Below are 22953 nucleotides of genomic sequence, written 5' to 3'. Positions count from 1 at the left end.
GATGCTTGAAATTACGATGGGGATAAAGGTTACTTTGAATGACCATCTAATGTTTTCCTTCAGAGTGGATGGCTGAGGTACAATGGATAAGATCACTGGAGAAGAAAAATTCAAAGAACTGAGAGGTCAGAGCACCTGAAAGTCATCTACATGGATACTGAGATCATCAAGATTTACAACAAGAGTAACGTTGGAGGGTGTCTGTCAAGGGGCAATGGACAGTAGTGTTGAAAAGAATGATAATGAAACACAGGAAAGATGCCTCTTATCTACTCTTCAATTAAGGGAAAACTAAAAAGTGGTGCACAGTCCAAGATAAACTAATAATAGAGAACAAACATTTGGGAGTTCTCACAGTTATAGTTCTGAAGAGTGCCCAAATCCTTGTCATTTTCACAAATAATCAGTTTCATATCAATTTGCTGCTTGCTGACTTCTGATCATCTAATATGCACCTTAGTGATAATGTCACATATTAAATCAACACATAGACAAAAGGGACTGAAAAGTTGAGGTAAGTTAGACACTGTTCAAAGAACACTCTGTTTCACTTTTTTATCTTTTATACAAGTAATATAAATAATTTTAGAAGCTTTGATAAAAGTATAAAAATAAGAATCATGTTCATGTATGATTCTACCATGCAGTAATAACTAGTTTTGAATCTTTGGGGATATGTGCCTCTTATATATGGAATGAGAGCCAAGAGTTGGGGCCTGAGTCCTCGAAGAGATTTTGTTTTTATTCTTGAACCTTTTTAATCTTAGCAGTGTGCAATAATTCAGCCTCCTGTTAAATTAATACATGCTAGTTGCTAAAGCATCGTTACTATTAATGAAAGGTTTTGCTCTAAATGAGAAATACTTGTTTTGAATGAATAGAAACATCTTCAATCTATAGCAGAATGGCTCAGTATAGAGGTCCTGGGGGGTGATCAAAGATTACAGACAGCAGGAAAAAATGTAAGAAAGAGAAAGCTGAAAAACTTATACTTCAGTGAACCTGCAGCTATTTGGTCCTTTTAAGATTTGTTAGCCCAGCAGCCTAACAAGACAGGGTGAGCTGAAACCGGCACAGGTGAGGTTGATGGGGCTATTCCAGTTCCAAAAGCATGTTAAAACATGGATGGGATTAATGCACTTAGAAAACCCAATTAAATGTCTTGTAATGATTTATTATTATGAATACATGTTTTCTTCCCCAGTACATATCAATGAATTCAGAAAGCCTAACTGGACCCTCAGTCTCCCTGTCTATTAAAAAAAAAAAAAGTAGGCCGCAAAGGGAAAATGGTATATTATCTGCATTTGGGTAGATCACCTTTGTAGAGATGGTCGTGATTTCCTTACATGGAATTCAGAAAATTATGAACTCCTACTCATACATCAGCCAATCAGAAATTAAAAAGTTTGGAGAATACGATTAACATTTCAAAAAGCTCTTCCTTCAGATTGAGTTGATTCTTTCCCACGGAGCTTCTCATATGTCACTACACCATGCACGGTCTGTTAGAGACATGCACAGACAGAACATCTCTGCAAAACAAGAGCAGAGCTGCTGCTGAACCATGGGATGGTATCTTAGGAAATAAAGCAGCGTTCCAGATACATTATCCTGTGAAATGGGCAACGAAGCTGTGAGATTCTGACATGTCCATTTTTTTCTTAGTATCTTTCATGTGCTCTTTGCTCCTTTTGATAAATGGCATATACCTTTCACATCTATACTGGCTCCAAACCAAACCTAGAAAGAGGAAAGCTCTGACTGTGAGCCTATCACCATGCCCCATTCATGCACATTTATGACTGAACCATATGATTTTCTTGATAGATAGGTGAGTCATGGAAATTCTAAGCTCAGAAATGATCCCAGACTTACAAAGATGAACTTGCATGAGTGTAGTGTTTTACCCCCACCCCTGGCCCACTGATATTCTTCAGTTCATTTAACTTAGAAGAGCTTTTAGCCCCTAATGAGCAAAGAAATACACTGAACCAAGTAAAACAGGATAACAATGCACCCATAAGAGATGGTTTTCTTCATAAAAATGTTTCAGAATATACTCAAAAAATGGATTGCTTCTTCATAAGCTGCACTTGTAAGCTAAAATTTAATTTTAGATTCTACAGTTGCCTGAGCCTCATGAAAAGTCTCTGAAATTTTTGTTACATAGAAGGATGCCTTAAGTCCAATGTTCATTCAACCACAGTGATGGGGATGCAAAGATTCATTGAGCATCTATATATGTCAGACAATTCACAGAAGTAATCTTCATGAAGCCCAGAAATATGTAATACCCCATGTTTTACATGAGGAATCTGCAATAGATCACAAAGTGGCCAAGTGACAGTGAAGGGTGGACATGCTTATGATGTATGTATTATGTCTCAGTTGAGGGTTCTCTTAGTCCCCTATTTTCTGTGACCCTACAAACTTGGGAAATATGGACAATTCTTTCCCCTATATTCCTACGAATGTATTACGAGATGGAGAACCTGAAGAACTGCCATGTCTTAGGAATATCTACACTACCCCTAAAGATTGTACTATTCTGGTAGCTGTCTCTCTAAGACAGAAAAAAGCTCACAAGAGTAGAAAGCTATTGGGTTGGCCAAAAAGTTCCTTTGGGTTTTCCATAAGTTGTCTTGGGAAAACTCAAAATTTTTGGCCAAACCAATATATCACGAACTCCTCAGCATAGTTCTACAAGTGAAATGTGCTCAGAATCCTCCGAGTTCCTAACAGAATCCTATACATCTCCATCCTCAAATCTATTTACAAAGCAGCAATGTGGGAAAATTAATCTTACTGTGTTTCTCTATAATGAAACGATTTGTGCAGAAACAGGAATTTTATGACAGATTCTGTGTCCTCTAAGAGTTATCTTTAATTTCACTGCCATGTAGAGATTGATGAAAGAAAGGAGACTATAAACTATGCAACAGCTTTTCCTGGCTCATTGATGAGGGAATACAACAGAACCCCTTGGATTTAATTTTCAGAAATACCAAAGGCCAGCATTTTTGATTCTTTATGAAATTCAATATAAAGGAATAGATAAGCAAAACTTAAGTCCAATCTGGTACATTAGACCTTCCTCTCCCTTCAGATCAACAAAGCTTGAATGGGTTATCTGCTATCAATTCCTCCAAAGAAATCTCAAACATGTTTTCTTGCCAGAAAAAGCAATATATATTCTAGGGAATCATGCTTTGATACATTCATAGAAGAGAGAAAATTCCCATTAATATATCAGACGCTTGCTGATATTCTGGAGTAACACTAACAAAATCTGTTAACATAGTATGTAAGCAACTAGGGTAACTCTGTGGGTAAATTTGGTTTAATTTGACCTCTGATTATATATTTGTTAAACTGTGCATATTCAGTTTTGCCCAGAGATCCCTTTTGATAAATATTAAGTTTTCAAATACTGTTCTACTGGGTTTGGAATGAAACTATAGAATGGATAATTACCATCTGAGAGAGGAAAGCCTCTAACTACCACAATTACCCACATTAATTCAAATTGCATGAAAAGAGAAAATAACAAATGTTTGGAAGACTGCACTATGGGGGAAACTAAGCAAACTAGCACAAGGAAAAACCTGATATTAACAGAAGAAGGAAATCATGTATTTTCTCCTGTTGTATGGTGTAATGAGAGTCAAGCTTGGAGTCCACTCGATTTGTTTCCTGGGTCATTACCAGTGGGCAGGAATACAGACAAGGCAAATGAGCCCTTCATTAGGTGATGTAATAACTGAGTGCAGCATAAAAGCCTATTTCTAAGCCCAAATGAGAAATGTTCTCAGTCGAGAAATATCTAGTTATGTACCTTACCATTTTCAAAAGCTGTCTACCTCTCTTTACATACAGCAAACTGCCATATTTTGACACCATTCACACGTTCATTTATCATATGAGTCACAGACCATAGAAATGTGACATTTTCCACAGTTGAGCGGGGTGAAGAGCAGGACCATTAAGCGGAGGCAATTAGAAGACACAAACAGTCATCCTTTATTGGTCAAGTCCAATTATATCCCCAGTGGAATCCTAATGGTACTTTTATATAAATAAACCAGATCATCAAAGGCAGAGACAAAGAAGATAATGTTATCATGAAAGATTCATTAGAAACCAGTAACAACTTTTTGATCATGAGTAGAAAGTTAATTGTTCTTTTCCCCAGATACAACCCAGCTATTTCAAAGATGGTCCCTGGTCAACCAGTACCAAGGAGCTCTCATTAGATCTTCATGCTACTCAACTCTATTGCTGGGGATTTTATGAAAAAAACTTCATGACGGATACAAAGTTCAGGTATTTAAGGCTTGCAAAATAGATTCTAGGGGTCAGAGGGATCAGATGTAATTATCTCATTTAATATAAGGAACGGAGCTGTGTATGTGTGTGCTAAGTCGCTTCAGTCGTATCCAACTCTTTGCAACCCCACGGACTGTAGCCCGCCAGGCTCCTCTGTCCATGGGATTCTCCAGGCAAGAATACTGGAGTGGGTTGCCGTTTCCTTCTCTAGGGATCTTCCCGATCCAGGGCTGGAACCCCAGTCTCTTAAGTCTCTGCATTGGCAAGCAGGTTCTTTACCACTAGAACCATCTGGGAAGCCCAAGGAAGGGAGCTACCCGAGTTCATACTTTCATCTAAACTGGACTTAGAAGCTGAATTCTCAGCTTGCTAGATCAGTGTGCCCACCTTGGGGTTCCCTGGACAATTGTGACATTACTACATATTCAACAGTGTTTCTCATGTGCAAGAGAGGACATGATTTATCAAGTGGCATTTTATTCATCACTCTCTTGCAATGGTGACAGAGACTTGGTAAACACTCAAGCCTCCATGAGGAAGGGGGGAAGCCCACGTGTAGTCTGGCTCTCCAAATGGTTCCTTTCTAAACTGTGGTGTTCTTGATTCAGCCATCTCTTATTATGGAAAGGAAAGAAATAATTTCTTTTCTCTCATTCGTTGGCCTCTAACACAGCAAAATGTTCCTCTATCATCTTCTATCATTTATTAAATATTAGTAGAGTATCTATGAGATATTTAATAATGAATTTGGTATAGAGGGGGGATGTAAAAGGAGGGCACGCCATTCATTATCCACAAATAGCTTAAAATACATTTTGAGGATGCTTGATTTACACACAAGAAACACCTGGGGAATAAAAGAGGTACATGAAAATATGACATACGGTCTGCTCTGAAAACACAAAGTGAGGCCCTGTGATGTTTATGCAGACGTTTCTAAGGTTGTAATGCTGCAAGGAAATTGTCTGATACTATCACATACTTCTTTAATCTCTGTATTTACAATTGGCTTAATGAAGCCAAACAGAGTAGGGCCTTAAGGACATGTAATCCAGCTTCTATCAAGGGACTTTTGCTAAATAAAAATTTGAAGACTGGAAGTTCTTCTATGAGTAATTCAGGAGAGGAGGGAATGACTGTAGACAAAGCAAACGATAAAGCAAAAACAAACAAGAGACTCTATCTCATTTGAATTCAGAATGTCATACCTGAAGGGAAAATGAACTAGTGGGTATCCTTATAAAAGAAGTTTCCAATTAAAAGCAGGAATTAAAATTGAGTTGGTAAGGAAGCTTCTTTGAGCAACCACAGAGACAATAAAACTGTCTGGAGGAACAATTTGCCGTTGAATTAAGTGGGATGGCCACAGAAGGTACATGATTGCTTTGGGGACCACAGTTAGTATCATAACAGCAAGAAAAACATTCAAAGACCTCTGGAAGATATGTGAATCTGCCATGAGATCACATCAGAGGTGGTGATGCTGAAATTCCACAGAAGATCAAGATGCATGAAACGACTAGAGAAAAGTTCATGTATGTTGCAAGAAAGCCACTTAATATTTCCTGGCCAACACTGTCTCACATATAAACATTATGTACATACCTGCAACTTATGGAATAATGAAGAACTCTTTCAGTGTGACTCTAGGCCATAATGATCAAACAAATTTTACTGGACAAAAGGATGAATTTCACATTACTCATTTTGGGTTTATTGTCACAAAATATACTTATTTTGATTTTGCGTTTAATTCAGCAGGACAACATGGTTATCCAAAAGCAGTACTTTATTTTTTCTTTTGGATCATTTGTTACACACACATACTATGATGTAAACAATAGTGCTAGGAAAGAGGGAATCACCATATTTGATCATGTGTTTTTGATATTACTACTACATTGGGTTGTCTCTATAAATCTACCCTTAGAATCCTAGAGATAGGAAAAACTTAGAATAAAAACTCCTTTTACAGCAAACTTTCTTTCGCATGACACAAGGTAAACTCTCTCAACAGGATCATCCTTTACAGAAAGAGTACATTTATATCAAGGGTCCCCCATGAACTTTGACTCATCATGGATTCTGGTAAAGTGGCTCTGTATATGGGTTCCCGAATTATTAATTTCCTCAATATATCAAATGAGACACTGGTCCGTGACAAAATGGAAATGGATTTGGTGGCAACAGTAACAACAAATAAAGGTTTAATAAAATCTCATAAAAAAGACAAATTTCCTCTATTACTGCTATATTTAGATAAACTCCCCATGAAAAATGTTGTTGTTTTTAATGTCTTGCTGCTAACTTTTAAGAACAAAATTTTCCCTTAAATTTGAAGAGAAAATATATTATTTATGCAAAAGTGACCCTGGTTGGCTTAGATTTCCCCCTAATGCCCCAACAAATGTTTGGAAATGCAATGTAGCCACTCGACTGGGTGACACCATATGCTAATATATAACCTATGAAATAGTCATTGATTCATTAAGAAATTAAAAGTTGGTAACACTCAGAAAAAGAAAGTGTTATTGTGCTTATAAACGTGAAATGGGAACACGATGAACAATTTGTGAAGTAATTAACTAATGTGCCAGAAATGAGCAACTTGCTGATGAGACTTTCCAGGTTTTTTCCACAGTGGGTCCTACTTTCATTTCCCTGAACTGGGAACCAGATGAAGTTTGACATCCCTCAGGTTAAGGGAATACCGAGCCATTTAAAAATCAGGACTTAACTATTAACAGACGCTAGAAGTGAAAGTTGCTCAGTCATGTCCAACTCTTTGTGACCCCATGGACTGTAGCCTGTCAGGTTCCTCTGTCCATGGGATTCTCCAGGCAAGAATACTGGAATGGGTTGCCATTTCCTTCTCCAGGGGATCTTCCCAATCAGGGATCGAACCTGGGTCTCCTGCATTGCAGGCAGATTCTTTACCATTTGAGCTACCAGGGAAGCCCAACAGATGCTATGTACTCAATAAATCAGTGGGTCGCTATCTCATACTCTTATGACGCATTTCATATAGAGGGATCTCTATACAAATGACAGTGAGGTATTGGTAGAATTACTCAGATTACTGAATTCTAGATTTGATGAACTCTATATACTGCTAGCTAAGAAAATTATATCATAGAAAAGGAATGATTTAAGGAAATTATGCGAATGACACCTAGACTTGAGTATTAGGCAGGTATGCATAGAAAAAGGCTAGAATTGTATGTTTGTAAAGCCTCTCAAAGGATGACTTAAGTCACCATTCAATGATGCATAACAATACTCCAGGAAATAACAATAATAATAAACACTCAATTAGGCAGGGGCGGTTAAAGCAAAGCAAAACTCCAAACCAACTAATTGTCCATCTTCTTTCAGCAGGCTTTATTATATCAGCATTTAGTCAGTTACAATAACTACCCTATCATAGCACCAATCAACTCTCATTATGGTTCCAATTTTTAAACTCAGGCAGCTCACAATTATCCTGACAAAAATGCCAAGTATTTCCCTCTTCCAAAAGGAAGATCGACCATGTAAAAACACTATTGTATAAATGCTTCTCTATTTGCCATAAAAAACACTGTGTCAAATATTCTGACAGAAAATTCTAAGCAAAATAACAGGAGAGCCTGAGCTTTAGGTGAGTGATAGAACCATTTAAAACCTGTTTGCATAGCTACCTGTATGAATTATTTGCACAAATGGGGGGAAAAAAAGCAATGATGACAAACGTATTTGAAAAGATTTGCCATCATATAATCTCCTCTACCGACTCACTGAATTCCTGCTGTTTCATGGCGTATCTTTACCACTGTGGTGGCAACAGGGATTATGGGGCCTGGGCCAGGTCACCCGGACTGTGAACCCAGAAGGTGGAGCGTCACCCTTATAGCCTAGTTGGAATTTCAGAGCACTTAGAACCTTGGGGAAGAAAAAGAGTGTTCCCGTTTTCATTTTGGGTCCCTGGACCTGACAAGACTGAGGTGTCTCGACGGACAGAAAATTCTGAAACAAATCTAGTCCAGAATTGTTTCAAAACCATCTGGAATTCTTCTACTTCTTTAATACTATCACTCCTCACCAGTTTGCTTGCATCTTTTGATGTTATGATGGTACACAATTACAAAAACAACACTATCATCCTGCTGGCTGGTTGTCAAACTGCCTCTCTGCATCCACACGAAGGTGCCAGCGAGGAGACCAGAGTTCTTACCTCTTCGACAGCAAGAACCATGCAAATAGATGAACATCTCCACAGACAGTGAGAAACAAACAAAACACACCCCACCCCTCAACCTTGAGGTCCAAATCCACTAGTCTCCCCAAGGCTTGAGAAGTTCAAGAAAGCTGCTGTTTGAGGGATGGTGAAGGATGAATTATGGAGATAGAAAAGCACCCACCCCTCACCCGGACTCTGGAGAGAAGGCATACCAAAAGAGCTTCCAAACCACGGAAAATAAAATGCTGCTCTGCATGCCCCAAGTGTGATTAGAAATCAGGCCACGGTCCAGAGCAAAGAAAAGCACTGAGCAAAACCAGCCATCACGGTTCCCTTGACCTCTTTTCTCTAGGTTAATTATTGGTTTGAATAAAGTCTCAAGCCTAGATCAAAGACACTGGCACTTAAAGTGTTTCCTGAGCCTATTATCTTATGCAAAATTTAAGAATTGTTAGATTCAAATACCCTTGTGACATGCAAATACTTTGTTTCATGGACTGCCCTACTGGAAGGAGAACTTTTCTGGTCTGAGCAAATGACTCTGGGAATAGAAGAGAACAAAGAAAGAAAGTCAGTTGGGCTAGGTGACTTCCCTTGCTGGTGAGGATATTACGAATGCAAATAAAATAAACAGCTTCAATAAACGTGCTTTTTATTCATTTGCTGTCTCCAGTGTTAAATACCTATCTAACCACCCACCTAGTCAGAAAGAAGTGGTCATTTCCTACCGGTGATCTTCATGGCAGATGAGGAACCGGAGCCAGATTTTGACCCTACCATTTCCTCTTGCTCTGAGACCCCTCTTACTCAGTGACCACATCAATATATATCTAACGCAACTGGTAAATTTCCACAATGATGCACCCTCCCCCACCCCCATCCCCAAGGACATTCAAATTGTTTCCCTATATGGAATTTTCTTACAGTGAATTCTAGATTAAAAATATCATTGCCAGGAAATGGCAACCCACTCCAGTATTCCTGCCTGGAGAATCCCATGGACAGAGGAGCCTGGTGGGCTACAGTCCATGGGGTTGCAAAGAGTTGGACACGACTGAGCGACTAACACACACACACACACACACCAGATGTGTGACTGGGCTGTCTGAGACTGGAGGAATGGAGGGAGTTTTCAGGACATTTGTACGTTAAAGGTTATGAATTAACTATTAATAATAGTTAATTTAGAAAGTATATAAATGAACTATACTCTGATATAAAATAACATTTAAAAAATTAAATAGATTATGACACAGTATAGAAGTACTCAGCTTCAGATCTCTTCTAGGCTCTGCCTATAACTTCTTCAGTGGAAAGAGTCTGCAAAGTGTTAACACTTGTATTACAGTAAATCGTCCTTATGATGATGTGGGCAGGGACCAGGGAATACTGTATATAACACTTCTGAGAATTTTTTAATCAAACCAACAAGCAAACACTTTGTTTGTTGTAGCCTTGCTGATTTGGGGGCCAGATTATAGCAATGGGTGTGTTATGCACAGGATTCTCTGTTATACCTGTTGACATCTCATTTCTGAAAACTATCACTCATTTTCTAGTGTCTCTTTCTCAATTATGACAGTGTTATGGGATGATTCATACTCTCCCTCTGTTAGGCATTTTTTCATCCTTTGTATTTTTACAATCTATGTCCTAACACCTTAGGGTTGTTACTTACTTTTGACTTTTCCAAATCTCTACAACAATTTTTTTCTCACATAAAAATGGACATCATCTCTCATTCTAGCTACTTGTTTTATGCTGAGCCAGAATTCCTATACACATCTGAGGCCCTTATGGAAGGAGATGTAACATGGCTACTAGCTATATGTTAAATCTTTTCAAGAAATCAATTGAGGCTTTTCCAGTACTTTCACTTCCAAGACTGTCAAAAGCAGTTAGCATCAGAGAATCTGATGAATAACTTAATCAGAATTTTAGCACAGACGTGTTATCTATTCACACATTCAGCCTGGGCAAAACATATTAAATGTATTAGTCAGGGGCTTGCCAGTTATTAACCTTGGTTACAGCTATTATAATGATCAGAGAAACGCTTTCATTTAAAGTTTCCCTGTTCAGAAGTCACAATTCCCTTTAAGCAGTGTAACCACTGAAACCAGTGCTGTTGCCTTCAATTTTTTTTTCTCATGTCTCAGTAATTCACTTTCTTATGTAATCTTGAAATGTTAACACTTGCAAGGAAGGATGGAAGGTTAAAATTGGCCCTTTTAACTTATTTTAAATATTCAAAAGGCTTGACAGAAATGATGTGCTTTGTTTTTATTCTTTATTATACACATCTTTATTAATTTAATAAACATTTATTTAAAAGGTAATTTTTGCTGGGCATTGCTCTCTGACTAAGAGGGAGGTGGAGAAAAATAAAACCAGTTATTCCTTAATGAGCATAGGATTTAGTAGGCAAACTACTCTTAAATACAGCTTTCATGGAAAAAAGGATAATAAGAAAAAGGGTCTTGATAGGCTCTGTGTTTTTCTATCATACTGTAGATTAACATTATACTAAAAAACTATACAAACAAGAAAACAGGGACTAAAAACAATGTCTGTACCAAGCCATGAGATTCACTGAATGATTACATAAAATATAGCTAAAAAGTCTTATTTGCTCTGTTTTACAAAGCTATTAAGCATTATCAAATATGTTGCTAGAGCAGTCTTTAAAGGTATTACACGTTTGGTGCAGGGTATGTATTTAAAACTGAATTATTTTGGGACTTAAAAAGTAATTCATCCTGTAACAGCAACAGAGCAATGAACAGAAGATTGGTTTCTTCCATTATCTTTCCTGTATGTGTGTTGTGTGTGTATGCATATGTGTCCGTGTGTGTGTATTACCTCCTTACATCAGTTTTATTTGCTAAAATTCTTCTTTGTTATTCTTGCCAGTTATTTTATTTATTAGCTGCAACAGACTGGCTTTTTATCCTAAAAATATGAATTTAGCTTCTGAGTGAAAGCCATGAGACACTCTTTTAAATATGTATCCCAATGACCTTTCATTTGGATTATTTTTTCAACTTGGCCTCAAAAACAGAATTGAGAGCCAATCTTATTCTGTTTAGCTACAACTACAATTGTTTCCTTGATTTCTGAGAAAGTACCATCCTCAGTCATTTTTTCCACCTAAGAAATGAAGAGCTTCACCCTGAATAATTTCCCAGTTTGGTTATTTCTTTTTTACAGAGACCATAAAGAGAAGGCCCTTGACTTTGAAGGCACAACTAACCAGAATCATCTAATTTCACATTCAAATAATGCCAAGCTAGATTTTCTTTCACATTTGAATGAAATTTCCATTAACTGCAAAGAGAACTAAACATGTGAAATAATCTGTGACTTAGGAAATGTGTTTTGGGTTTGAAAATTATGCTGATTCACTGGTATTCTGAAGGAATACCTAAGATGAATACAGATACTTTGGTATATTTTTCACTACAATAATTGTAATGACCTCTAGTTCAATAGTACCAATATAATAACTGCAAGCCTCTTTAAAACATAAAATTTGTCTCCTTGAGCTAGCAGAGTCATTCATTAACAAATAAAATGTGCTTGTTTTCTTTGCTTTTCTTCCTGTAAAATAATCCCATTTTTACATTTCCCATTTTAGTGATACCACTCAGAAATAGGGATGTATGTGTATAATTACCAACCACTAGTCTGAACTGAAAGTGTCAATCGAAAATGTTTAATCCCATAGGCCGTGGAAACAAAAAAGTTTTCTAGATGTGAGTGAGTGAGTGAAAGTCGCTCAGTTGTGTCCGACTCTTTGTGACCCCATGGACTATACAGTCCATGGAATTCTCCAGGCCAGAATACTGGAGTGGGTAGCCTTTCCCTTCTCCAGGGGATCTTCCCAACCCAGGGATCGAACCCAGGTCTCCTGCATTGCAGGTGGATTCTTTACCAGCTGAGCCACAGGGAAGCCCTTTCTAGATGTAGGTACCAAAATTTGGAATCTAAGTTTTCAGAGTCATAAACACTAAACATAAACTAATGTTTTAATTAGAGGGTAAAATTTGTGTCTACTTGTTTTGTAGGGAGCGCTATACATGATGGCTACTGGCTATATGTAAAATCCATAATGATCATTTTCTTCTGCATTGGATAGGCCAGTGCTCATGTTCATTTGAAATGTATTTTCTTCTATAACTGAGTCAATCCCACTTCCCTAAAGAACAATAAAGTTTAAACCAGTGCCCTTTCATTTAATTCTATTAAATTTAAAAGCCTCTGTAATAATAACCCCAGAAATTAAATTACACAAACTTGCTGATATACAGATTTGACATAACTCAAACATTTTACATGCTACAAATGTTTGCTGGGAGTACATTCATCACTGTGAATTGATCAATGAATTCATCTAAACTTTAACATCTTTTCTGTATTAGAATATGGGCTTGAGCTGTGAAGCCATGTCACTGAAAATTTGATCTTAAATTGTCACATACTAAAATCAGAGAAACTAAATAAATCTGTAAAAGAGTAAGTTCTCAGCTGACAGCTAAATGTCCTGAACATCTGAGGCCTCTTAATATAAACAATCCCCCCACATATAGTATGAAATCAAAACATGTATCAGAATCCATTTTAATTTACCTGGATAATTTAAATTTCCATGAAATAATAGAATTTAAGCTTAGTGACTAGAATGCTGAACCCAGGAAATCTTTGCTGTTGAATCTCATTTTTTATGACACTTGTTCATTTTGGGGAAAATGTATTAAATTTTCTTGACCTCAAATTAGCTTATAGTAAACTTGTATGGTCTATCTAAAAAAAAAAAACAATGGTCATTTCTCAGTTTATTGACTAATTATCCTATTTTTCTAAAGAGACTTGGGATACCTGAAAATATCATGTTAAAAACTGCATTCTCGAGAGCAGGTATTTACTCAAACTGTCTCCCAATGGACTGTTTGCTAGTTGCCACGAAATAAATTTAAAAAGCAAGAACTATACAGTGGAAAGTCAGTCAACATCTTGAATGGATCATCAAAATTCACATCTGTGATGGGAGAAGAAATTTGCTAAGTTTAAGCTAGGTAAAAATAATTCGATAGAGAAGGAAAATGTCCCCTTAGTTCAGATTTCAAGTCTGCCTAGGCCCACAGGATCAGTAACACACACTGCTTCATTCCCATCGCATCAAGCTAACACTCAGGGAGACCTGCTTTCTGGCCTTGCATCTAGTTTGCCCAGGACCATAAAACAGTAGTTAAAATCACTCTTAAAAATCCTCTCTAGAAATATATGAATAGAAAAGTTCTGCTTGTCAAAGGATTTCTACTTATCTACACATTTTAGCTACCCCTACAGTAACCCAAGCAACACTGTGTACTCTGGAAATGGAAAACAAGTGTTGATGAATGGTAAATAATTAGTCAGGGGAAAATGCCGTTACTAAGTTCTGGAACATTTCAAAATCAAAAGATAAGGCTTTGGGCTTGGCTTTGAATCTTTACTATCTTGTTTCTAATATCTGTTATTATTCCTCTATTAAAATAGATACTAGGACATTAATAACACTTTTACATTTAAGACTCGATTTCCTTTAGTTAATGTTTATTTCAAGCAGCTTTGAAATATGTATAACAAATAGCTTTATATGATTAAGTTTTGAAGAACTCTCAAAAGCTTCTGTACAACTCATTATTCTTGGTAAAGAAAAACCAAAGTTATGAACAAAGTTCTCTATACACAATGAGTAATAATTTCCTTACAGTTCTAGAAAGACTTAGTTATATCACGGACAAAAGTAAATACATTATGAAATAATGGCTAATTATGATTCTCTGTGTCACAGATGGTTTCTCACTGCCACTTGAGCCTACATCAAGTCTGCCCCCATGGCAACAAGGAAAAAAGGGAGTGGGGGGGGGGAAAGGTGCAAAAATCCTGAGATTAATCATGGAAAGCAAATTGCTCTCTGTAGCAATAACAACATGGAGGTATTGTTTCTTTGTTTAATGGCCATAGGGGGGTAAGAAAGGGCAAAAGTGTAAAACTGAATTTGAAAGAAATCAAGAGATGTAGAAGCAGAAATGCAAAAGAAGATAGGGAACAGAAAAGGAAATAAAATAAGATCAGCATTTTCTTTCATCTCAAGAAACAGTCCTTCAGAAATGTAAAGGCAATTTGTTTGCAAGAACAGAAAAAGATCAGCTTCAGAAATTTCAGATATGGGACAGAGTGTCTATAAATGCATGGTTTCCGACTTCATTGGGGGTGGGGGTGGTTCTCAGTGCTAGTCAGCAGTCATTTTTCTTACTTGTCTTATTAGTGGTTTTCAACCCAGGCTACACATTAGAATTAGCTGGGGAGCCTTAGAAACTATTCCTACACAGACTCCACCCTCAGATATTTTGATATTATTGGTCCCATCTAGCACACAGAATGGAATTTTCTTAAAGGTCCTCAGGTGATCCACACAGGTAACTAAGATTGTGAACTATCCTCTGACTAGGGGTCAAAAAACATTTTTTTATTAAAGAACAAGATAATAAATAATTTAGGCTTTGTGTGGCAACTGTTCAACTCTGCCATTGTATTGCAAAGCTTTTAAATGGGCGTGACTGTGTCTCAGTAAAACTTTATTTACAAAAATAGGTGGTAGGCCGGATTTGGCCTGTGGGCCACAGTTTATCCACCCCTGGTCATTAGACTGTCTCTTTCCTCTCCCTTTTCCTAAAACCACTGTTGCAAACCTTCACCCTATGTCATCCCTATGCCTGATTTTTAGCTGATGACTGTATCTTGCTTCAATCATCCAGCTGGAAATTCTTCAACTTCCTTGTCCACCACCTGCAGATTCAGTGCACCTATGTTCACATCTGTCCTCATCAATTTACTGTAGAAGCAGCACCTCTTCAAGGTGAATCTGATCTTCTCACATATTCAATTCCATCACTCTCTCTCTGACTCCTCTGAGACCCTTACTCCACAAAGGATCCCATCTCCTATGTCTTCAACATCTCCATCTCTACTGGCTCTTGCCCTTCAGCTAACAAATATATCTAAGAATCTTAGGCAAAGAACCCTCAAAGCCTTCTTGAATTCCGTGTCCTCCTCTAAATACTCACCCATGTCTCCCCTTCCCTTAGAAATTCTACAACTACTGCCTGTCCCCTGTCTCTTCCCATTCACTCTTCAAGTCACTGCAGTCTAGTTTCTGTCTCTACTACTCCACTCAAGGTGCTCTTATCAAGAATGCTCATGACCTTCATACGGTACATTTCTAGTTCTTGTTTTACTTGTTTTCTCTGAAGCATCTGACATTGTCGACTCTTCCGAAAACCCTCCCCCGACTTGGTTTTTACAATGCTATGGCATCTGTCACAATTTGTTCTTCTGTTGCAGGGCTTCTATGCTATTATTGCCTAATATTATTTGACAAACTCTTTTTTGCTCCTCATGCTATGTATTCCTCAGCTATTCTCATGGCAACAACCACCACCTACATGTGATAACTCTCACATTTTATCCCTAGCTCACACCTCTTTCTTAAGCTCTAGGGTCATATTTTCAAATACCTATGTCAACCTGTACTTGGGTATCTTTTTTTTCCTACTATCGTTTTTCCTTTATTCTCCACCTTGGTTAATAGCTCACCATCAACTCAACTGCCAAAGGTAAAATTCTCACTCTCCTTCAGGGCCCCTAATAATACTGTGCACATTTTAAACAACATCTACCTAAAGATATCTCACTTCTATCTGTGCAGTGGATGGCAACTATATACGTTCAACCATACATGGTGCTCCTGTTTTCCCTCCAAATCCAAACAGCCACCAAACCCTCATGATTCTACCTTGAAATACCTCCCGAATCCATCTCCTTTTAGCCCCTGCCACTGCAAATGTTTTAAGGCAGACTTTACTCAGCCCTCACCAAGATAATTTTCGATAACTTCCTAATAGATTTTTTTTCCTTGCCATAGCAGGAGCCTCTGTTTCCTGTTTCTCTTTTTGCTTCCTCCTCAGGTCACTGTCCAATTCCTAAGAAAACTGCTTACCATATTTCAGGAGTAGAAGTGCCATGGTTTTATGTAAGGAAATAGTCATCCTTTCTCTTTGGTTACCCATTCTTCTTGATGAAATAAGATATGTCATTTAGCTTTTTGGTCTTGTGTTGCTAAAATCACTAAGACAGGCAATATCCTGAGAGAGTCGGAGTGCTACATTTTAAATAAGATGATAATAAATGAGTCACCCACTAAGGATGGTGATCAATGTGGTGATGGGACTCCAAGTCACAATCAGTAAGAGGTAATGCGAAGAATCGGAAAATTTATCCTGGAGAAGATTCCAATTCTTTCCCGGAGCAGATGAATTTGGATATCTTTTTTCTCTGAACTCCAGGATTATCAATCAGACATCTCTCCTCCTTAACCAAGACATAGCTTCTTTTCTTTCATAGGAAATATTTAAGATTTCTTTTCCTTAATGAGATATGTGTACAAAGAGACCCACATTTGCTATAGATTGGCCTGCCTACCAAAGAAAGGAAGCCCATCCATCTACAATGCTGAGTACCCTGGAAGGTCTTCCTTAGGAAGGAGCTCACATTGACATTTACCATTTGCTAGAATAATGGTCAACTTGAATGGTAGGGTATGAGTTTTGACATCAATTCCCTCCATGTAATACTCTTGCCCTAATTTCCTTAAGTGGGAGCATGTGTCATACTAACTAACTTACATGACATTTTTTCATTCAACTTAAATATTATTTCCAAACTGTTTAAAAGCACTTACTATTGCTGGATTAAAATAAAAAAAAAAAACAAACCCAGTCCTCTCATCAGGGCACCTCAATGGTGACCACAACTCAGGGAAATTCTGGATGCGTTACCAGTAATGACTTCCTGAGTCATAGCTATTTACCTTCTCAAAAGTATGCCCCACATATTCCATTTAGTTCCCATGCCTGCACAGTAGTTGCAGAAAGCAATCATTTCTTTTATGAAAAACCTACCTTTGCATCTGGTCCTGGTGAGGTAGTCTGTTGATCTAAATGAGGTTAATTAAAATCCTTCATTGTTAAATTACCTTACCTCAATGCACAAATCCGAAAGACAAATCCCTTTTCCTATTGTTTCTAATAACGTGTGTGTATGTGAGTGTTAGTCACTCAGTCATGTCTGACTCTTTGCTACTCCATGGACTGTAGCCCGCCAAGCTCCTCTGTCCATGTAATTCTCCAGGCAAGAATACTGGAGTGGGTTGCCATTCCCTTCTGCAGGGGATCTTCCCGACCCAGGGATAGAACCCGGGTCTCCTGCACTGCAGGCAGATTCTTTACCATCTGCGCCACCAGGGAAGCCCTACTTAGCCATGTATTTAATAAACTGAAAGATCTCATGTAGTTTGAGATACACTCAAATCTTGCATGTGTAAAAAGGATAAAACCCCTGCATTTATTTAACAATAAGACAGTAGAAATGGCCTGATAGGAATGCTGATAGGGACTGGGATTTGAAGATTATGCTGCTAATCTTTTATTGTGAAATCTAAAATGTTCTACCCCAGTTTACCAAATGAATGAGCCCTTCGGTTCCACCCTTCTCCCTCCCATCTTTCTCATCCTAGTCTCTGAAAAACAGAGTTATGATATGCTTTCACCATTTTTAAGAATCTTTCTACATACCTGGCTTTGAAATAAATTTAAGGAACAGGCCAGAGCAAGAGTGTTTAAAGGTAACCACTTTTGCACTTTGAGGAATAGATATCTTTAGTCATGGTAATAGACTGCTTCAAGGCTATCTAGAAGAAAGTCTGACAAGCAATTTTCTCCATTTTAACATCTTATCCTTTTCTTAGACTATATGAAATTCAAAACAAAGATTAAAAAATATCCATATATTAAGTGGTTTCCTGTAATCTGTAACTAGATCTACTGCTAACAGTAATCCTAACCCTGGCCCTGTACCATTTCTGCCTATATTTAAATATAAAATTTTAAAAAGCTTAACGTGGCCCCAGGTTCCTAGCTGAACTGTTGTCTACATTGTGTATAAATTTCTTGAGAAAAGTTTCACTTTTTACTTCATTCATCACAGACTTCTAAGAAAAAGCCAAGCTGGAATTTGTATGTAAGAAGAGTGTACTTGATGGAAAAATAGTACTTGGAGATAGCAAACATGACCTAATTGAACTGAAAGGTAAGATAAAGAAACACTTCTAAAACTGTTCTTTGTGCCCTAGAGTTGATTTGAGGAAGTGGTCTCATTAATTTCCTTAGGAGTAAACATGGATAGATATATGTTGAACTGAGTTGTAGAAATGGCTTTGCTTCCCACAGTTGCAAAGCAAGTCAGCAAGACAGACATTTGGGTTGAAAATAACAACCCAAATGCCAATGTATGCAAAACTGTTTAGTGAGTCTTTGAATTTTACACCAAAAATGCTAGCTTCAAATGATTAATTAGTAATATATATACTTTCATTGGCAATTAATTTGTCTTTTTGAATATTTCCATTCAGAACACTCCTCCGTGAATCACACAAACCTGCAGTGATAACACATGTGCAGCAATTTCCCTTCATATCAGATGAAAACTAGAATAATCAAAACACAAGCACAGTGAAAGGCTTACCGAGGTGTACAGGTATCCCTCACTGTTCATTGCCAAATACAGCTTGGTTTGAACTCCTTGAATAGCCACCACTCGAAGACCCACAGGGATGAGGTTAAACAGAGCTGCAACCAAAAAGAATGTGAAAACAAGGTTACAATATCGAATTCCATAGCTTTTCAATGTTTCCAGCAGGGCTATCCGGTCTTCCAAAAGTAAAGTCTGCTTGGTAAGAATATTCATATAATGTATATATGAATAGATAGATATAGATGATAAAGCCTCTTCCACCTTTCAGTACCCTCAATTCATGGTTATAGTCACATAATGGGGATGTAATTTTCAAACACCCTGGAGAAAATGGAAGGGAATTCCATGGTTTGTAGTGTTGGAGGTGGGGAATCTTGATGCTTCTGAAGTGATCCAGTTCCAGGAATTAGTCTACATATTAAATAACTTTATCTTCAACAAACCAAGGTTTTAAACTGCTCTCTTAGATAACTGCTGAGATTCACAGACACAGATATGATCTACCAGTTGGGGAGAGATTCCTAGAATCTTAGAAAAGATACTAGTCCAACTCCTTCACCTAAATTATCTGTATTATTTTTGACACAACCGGTAAAAAAAAGAAATCCAGGACTTGAAAAAAAAAAAGTCATTTTGGAATCTTATGTTCCCAGAGTAGTATTTCTTAAAGAATATTTTTCTAAGATGGGGTTCAGAGGGGTCTTAGCTTTTAGTGTCCGGGAGCAAAGGTTATAGGAATAAAAACAACAAACTTGAGAATTTTATTTGATTTTTTTCCTAAATAGTTGTAAGCGGGCAGCTGGCTGGTGCCAAAGAGGACTTCATTCCTCCATTTGAAGGTCTGATTGCGTGAAACTTACATCCCGGCTGTCCTCACAATCACACACCACTCACTGGAGAAAACCAGTGGGTGCCTTCCCCCTGCCAGCTGTCTACTCCCTCCTACACCAGGAATAAAAATAAAACAGTACATTTTTAAAACATAGTGCTTGCCACACACATCTTTTGAAAATAGCCTGTGCACCTTTCTCTCAAGACTCCTAGACCAATGTTGACGATTTTTGCTTTGGTGTGTAAGTTTATGGAGGATGATAAATCGGTCTGCTATCATTTCTGTGAGCAAGAACGTAGTCACCCCGTGGGCAAGAATATTTTTTTTCAGCTCTCTTATCTTGATGTATATATATTCTACTGCAGTAGGTGGAGTTATAGAGATGAGAAATATTAATGAAGAACTCAATATTCCTTGGTGAGCCTACAATGTACCTTTCCCTTAAAACCAGGGTGTTACCACAGAGGAGCTAGGACAGATTGTATGGTGCAAAATGCAAGTGTTCCTACCACATGCTGCTGATGGCACTTCATTCAATATTCATCATATTAAAAGCTGTGCCCTTCTGTTATGTGAGGTGAGGGAAAGGAATTGCACAGATTGGAAGCCAGGATCTCATGCTATATTTGACCATGCAGTGCCCAGGAGTGAAGTCTGATCTTGTTCAGCATATCATGTATATGTTCCAGCTCTTTCTGTGATGGCACCTTGCTCACGGCAGGTGCTCAACCTACATTTGTGGACTGCTAACAATCTGGATGGTGAAAACATGATAATATTATATTTTTGAAATGTAATAGATCACGGTCCCATTACATAACAGCTCAGAGTTTTAAAATTCTGATATCTAAGAAATCAAATGAAATCAAACAAAGACCTCCTTATGGGTTTGGCTTAAAAGGCATAGCACTAGACAACTAGAACACCAGCGTAGGCTGGAGTCCTAGTTTAATCAAACTAATAGATGATGATATATGACAGGTAATAAAGGATGTTTAGAATTGTTTCTAGAGCTCCATTTTTTACAGTATTCTGAACCTTCTTAGTTCCCTGAATGCAGGTGGTAACAAGCTAAAAAAAGAGAAAGAAAGAAAGAAATATTTGATTTTCACCACATGCCCCAACTACTCTGACGTGTGTTTTAATGGGCAATAAAATGTTTAATTCTCAAACGTCAGATAGCAGTAGAAGGAAGAGAAGCAAAGAATATGAGTAACCCATGCCCAGGATTATCTATCCCTGAATAATGGTATGAACTACACAGTGGCACATGGATTTTTCACTATGCACCATAGATATTTGTGATGCCCGATTCAGAAATAAAAAATACCATGCTAAAATAAAAAATTGAAGAAAACAGCAAAAGTGGAGAGTGACTGGTGATATCAGTCCAGTTGTTTTTCTGTAGACATTTAATATCATAAACATTTAAGATCACTAAGATGAATTTATGATGAATTAAGATCATAAACATGTTTGTTTCAAGTTTGTCTAAAGGGACAGTCTTTCCAGATAAAAATGCAAAGAAATTATTACATCAAGGGTGAGCCTGCACAGATTAAGTATTCTCCAATATGCCTCTGTTTCTCTCAACCTGGAGTACTTCTTCATGGACTTAGGATATTATTTTGATTAGGATGAAAATATGCTAAGCATGAGAAGAAAACAATGGATTTTGTGTGTATCTAAAACACATTCATTAAACATCTGATATTTCTTCTTCCATTTCTGTCAAAATTTCGAGGAAGAAATAAAAGGGCCCATTTCTTGTTTCCTGTTGTATCTACATGAAAACAATTAAACTCCTTGTACATTGAAAGACCCGTTTTTTCTTAGAGATGTGCACAGAGTTGGCACCCAGTGTTTGCTTAATACGAAAAGGAGGTCATCTTTTTTTTAATCAGTTGGGTTAAGATCAACTTCTCAAAGGGAGCAATTTAAAAAGTATATCTTAATGTTGATCAGAAAGACTTGACCCATTAAATTGGTAACACTATTGGAGGTTTGAAAGGAAAGTTGCCTATTCTAACATCACCCTCACTGAATCCAAGGCAGATATAATAAAACTGCTCTCATGAAATGTCTATCATCTTTTCCTTTTCAGGGGGCAATACATAATTTACAATGGCTGATTTGCTCATGGTGAGATTTTACTGGACTGATATTTACCATTGTAATAAAGCTACTTAAGGTCAGCTTAAATGCATAATACCAAATATATGCTTTTAGAAATAGATGTATCTTGGTAAATGTGAATTGATTTGTTTTATCATAATCTGGCTTATCATGTCAGATTTAAAATATCATAAAATCAACCAAGGTGAACCAAGTGAGAAAAAAATATGATGAAAAACCCTAAAAATTAAGAAAAATATAAACATAAATGACAAGAATGCATATTAAGGAAATAGTATATAAACAAAATAAATAATGAATGCCAAGAAAATTGCTTGGCTTTAGGGGGAAAAAAGAATACATCTGCATAGTTAAGACTTCCATTTTAATGATGATCATTTTAATGATCACTTTAACCATTAAATATTCTTGTTTCATGATGACTTACACCCTACAATATACTCAAGTGGGAAGAAAAGCTAGCCCGCCGGCCTCTGATCACACTTGGCAGCTGGGGCAGAGTCAAGCCCCACAGACTTGCTATTTCTTCTGAGACACTTCATTTGTGTGCTTCATCTTATGGTAATACTCACCGTTGGCTGACTCACCTCTCATTATTTCATTCTGCCTAAACACAGACTCTGGCTCTTTTAAGGCCCAACAATATCATTAGTATGCAGAAATGCCATGCATATCAGTCAGTTATAAGACAACCAAAGGCAGGAGCTACGCATATGCATGAACTGAAAAGTAAAACTGACTACCTGAGTCCACAGTTAAGGAAATGGAGCCTTATTTACACACACACGTGTGTGTGTATACG

General features: G+C 37.4%; 1 protein-coding gene across 2 annotated transcripts in view; it reads right to left on the bottom strand.

Annotated features, from left to right (window-relative positions):
• FGF13 (fibroblast growth factor 13) overlaps positions 1-22953 on the bottom strand; it is a 520657-nt gene that overhangs the window by 39843 nt on the left and 457861 nt on the right. For both annotated transcript variants that reach the window (XM_070463291.1, XM_020885226.2), the window contains one exon: positions 19175-19278. In XM_070463291.1, coding sequence (XP_070319392.1) covers positions 19175-19278 — 104 coding nt within the window. The remainder of the gene's footprint in view (positions 1-19174; positions 19279-22953) is intronic.

This window comes from Odocoileus virginianus, unplaced genomic scaffold (assembly GCF_023699985.2).
Source record: "Odocoileus virginianus isolate 20LAN1187 ecotype Illinois unplaced genomic scaffold, Ovbor_1.2 Unplaced_Contig_1, whole genome shotgun sequence".
NCBI classification, from domain to species: domain Eukaryota; kingdom Metazoa; phylum Chordata; class Mammalia; order Artiodactyla; family Cervidae; genus Odocoileus; species Odocoileus virginianus.
This window is presented reverse-complemented; position numbering and strand designations above follow the sequence as displayed.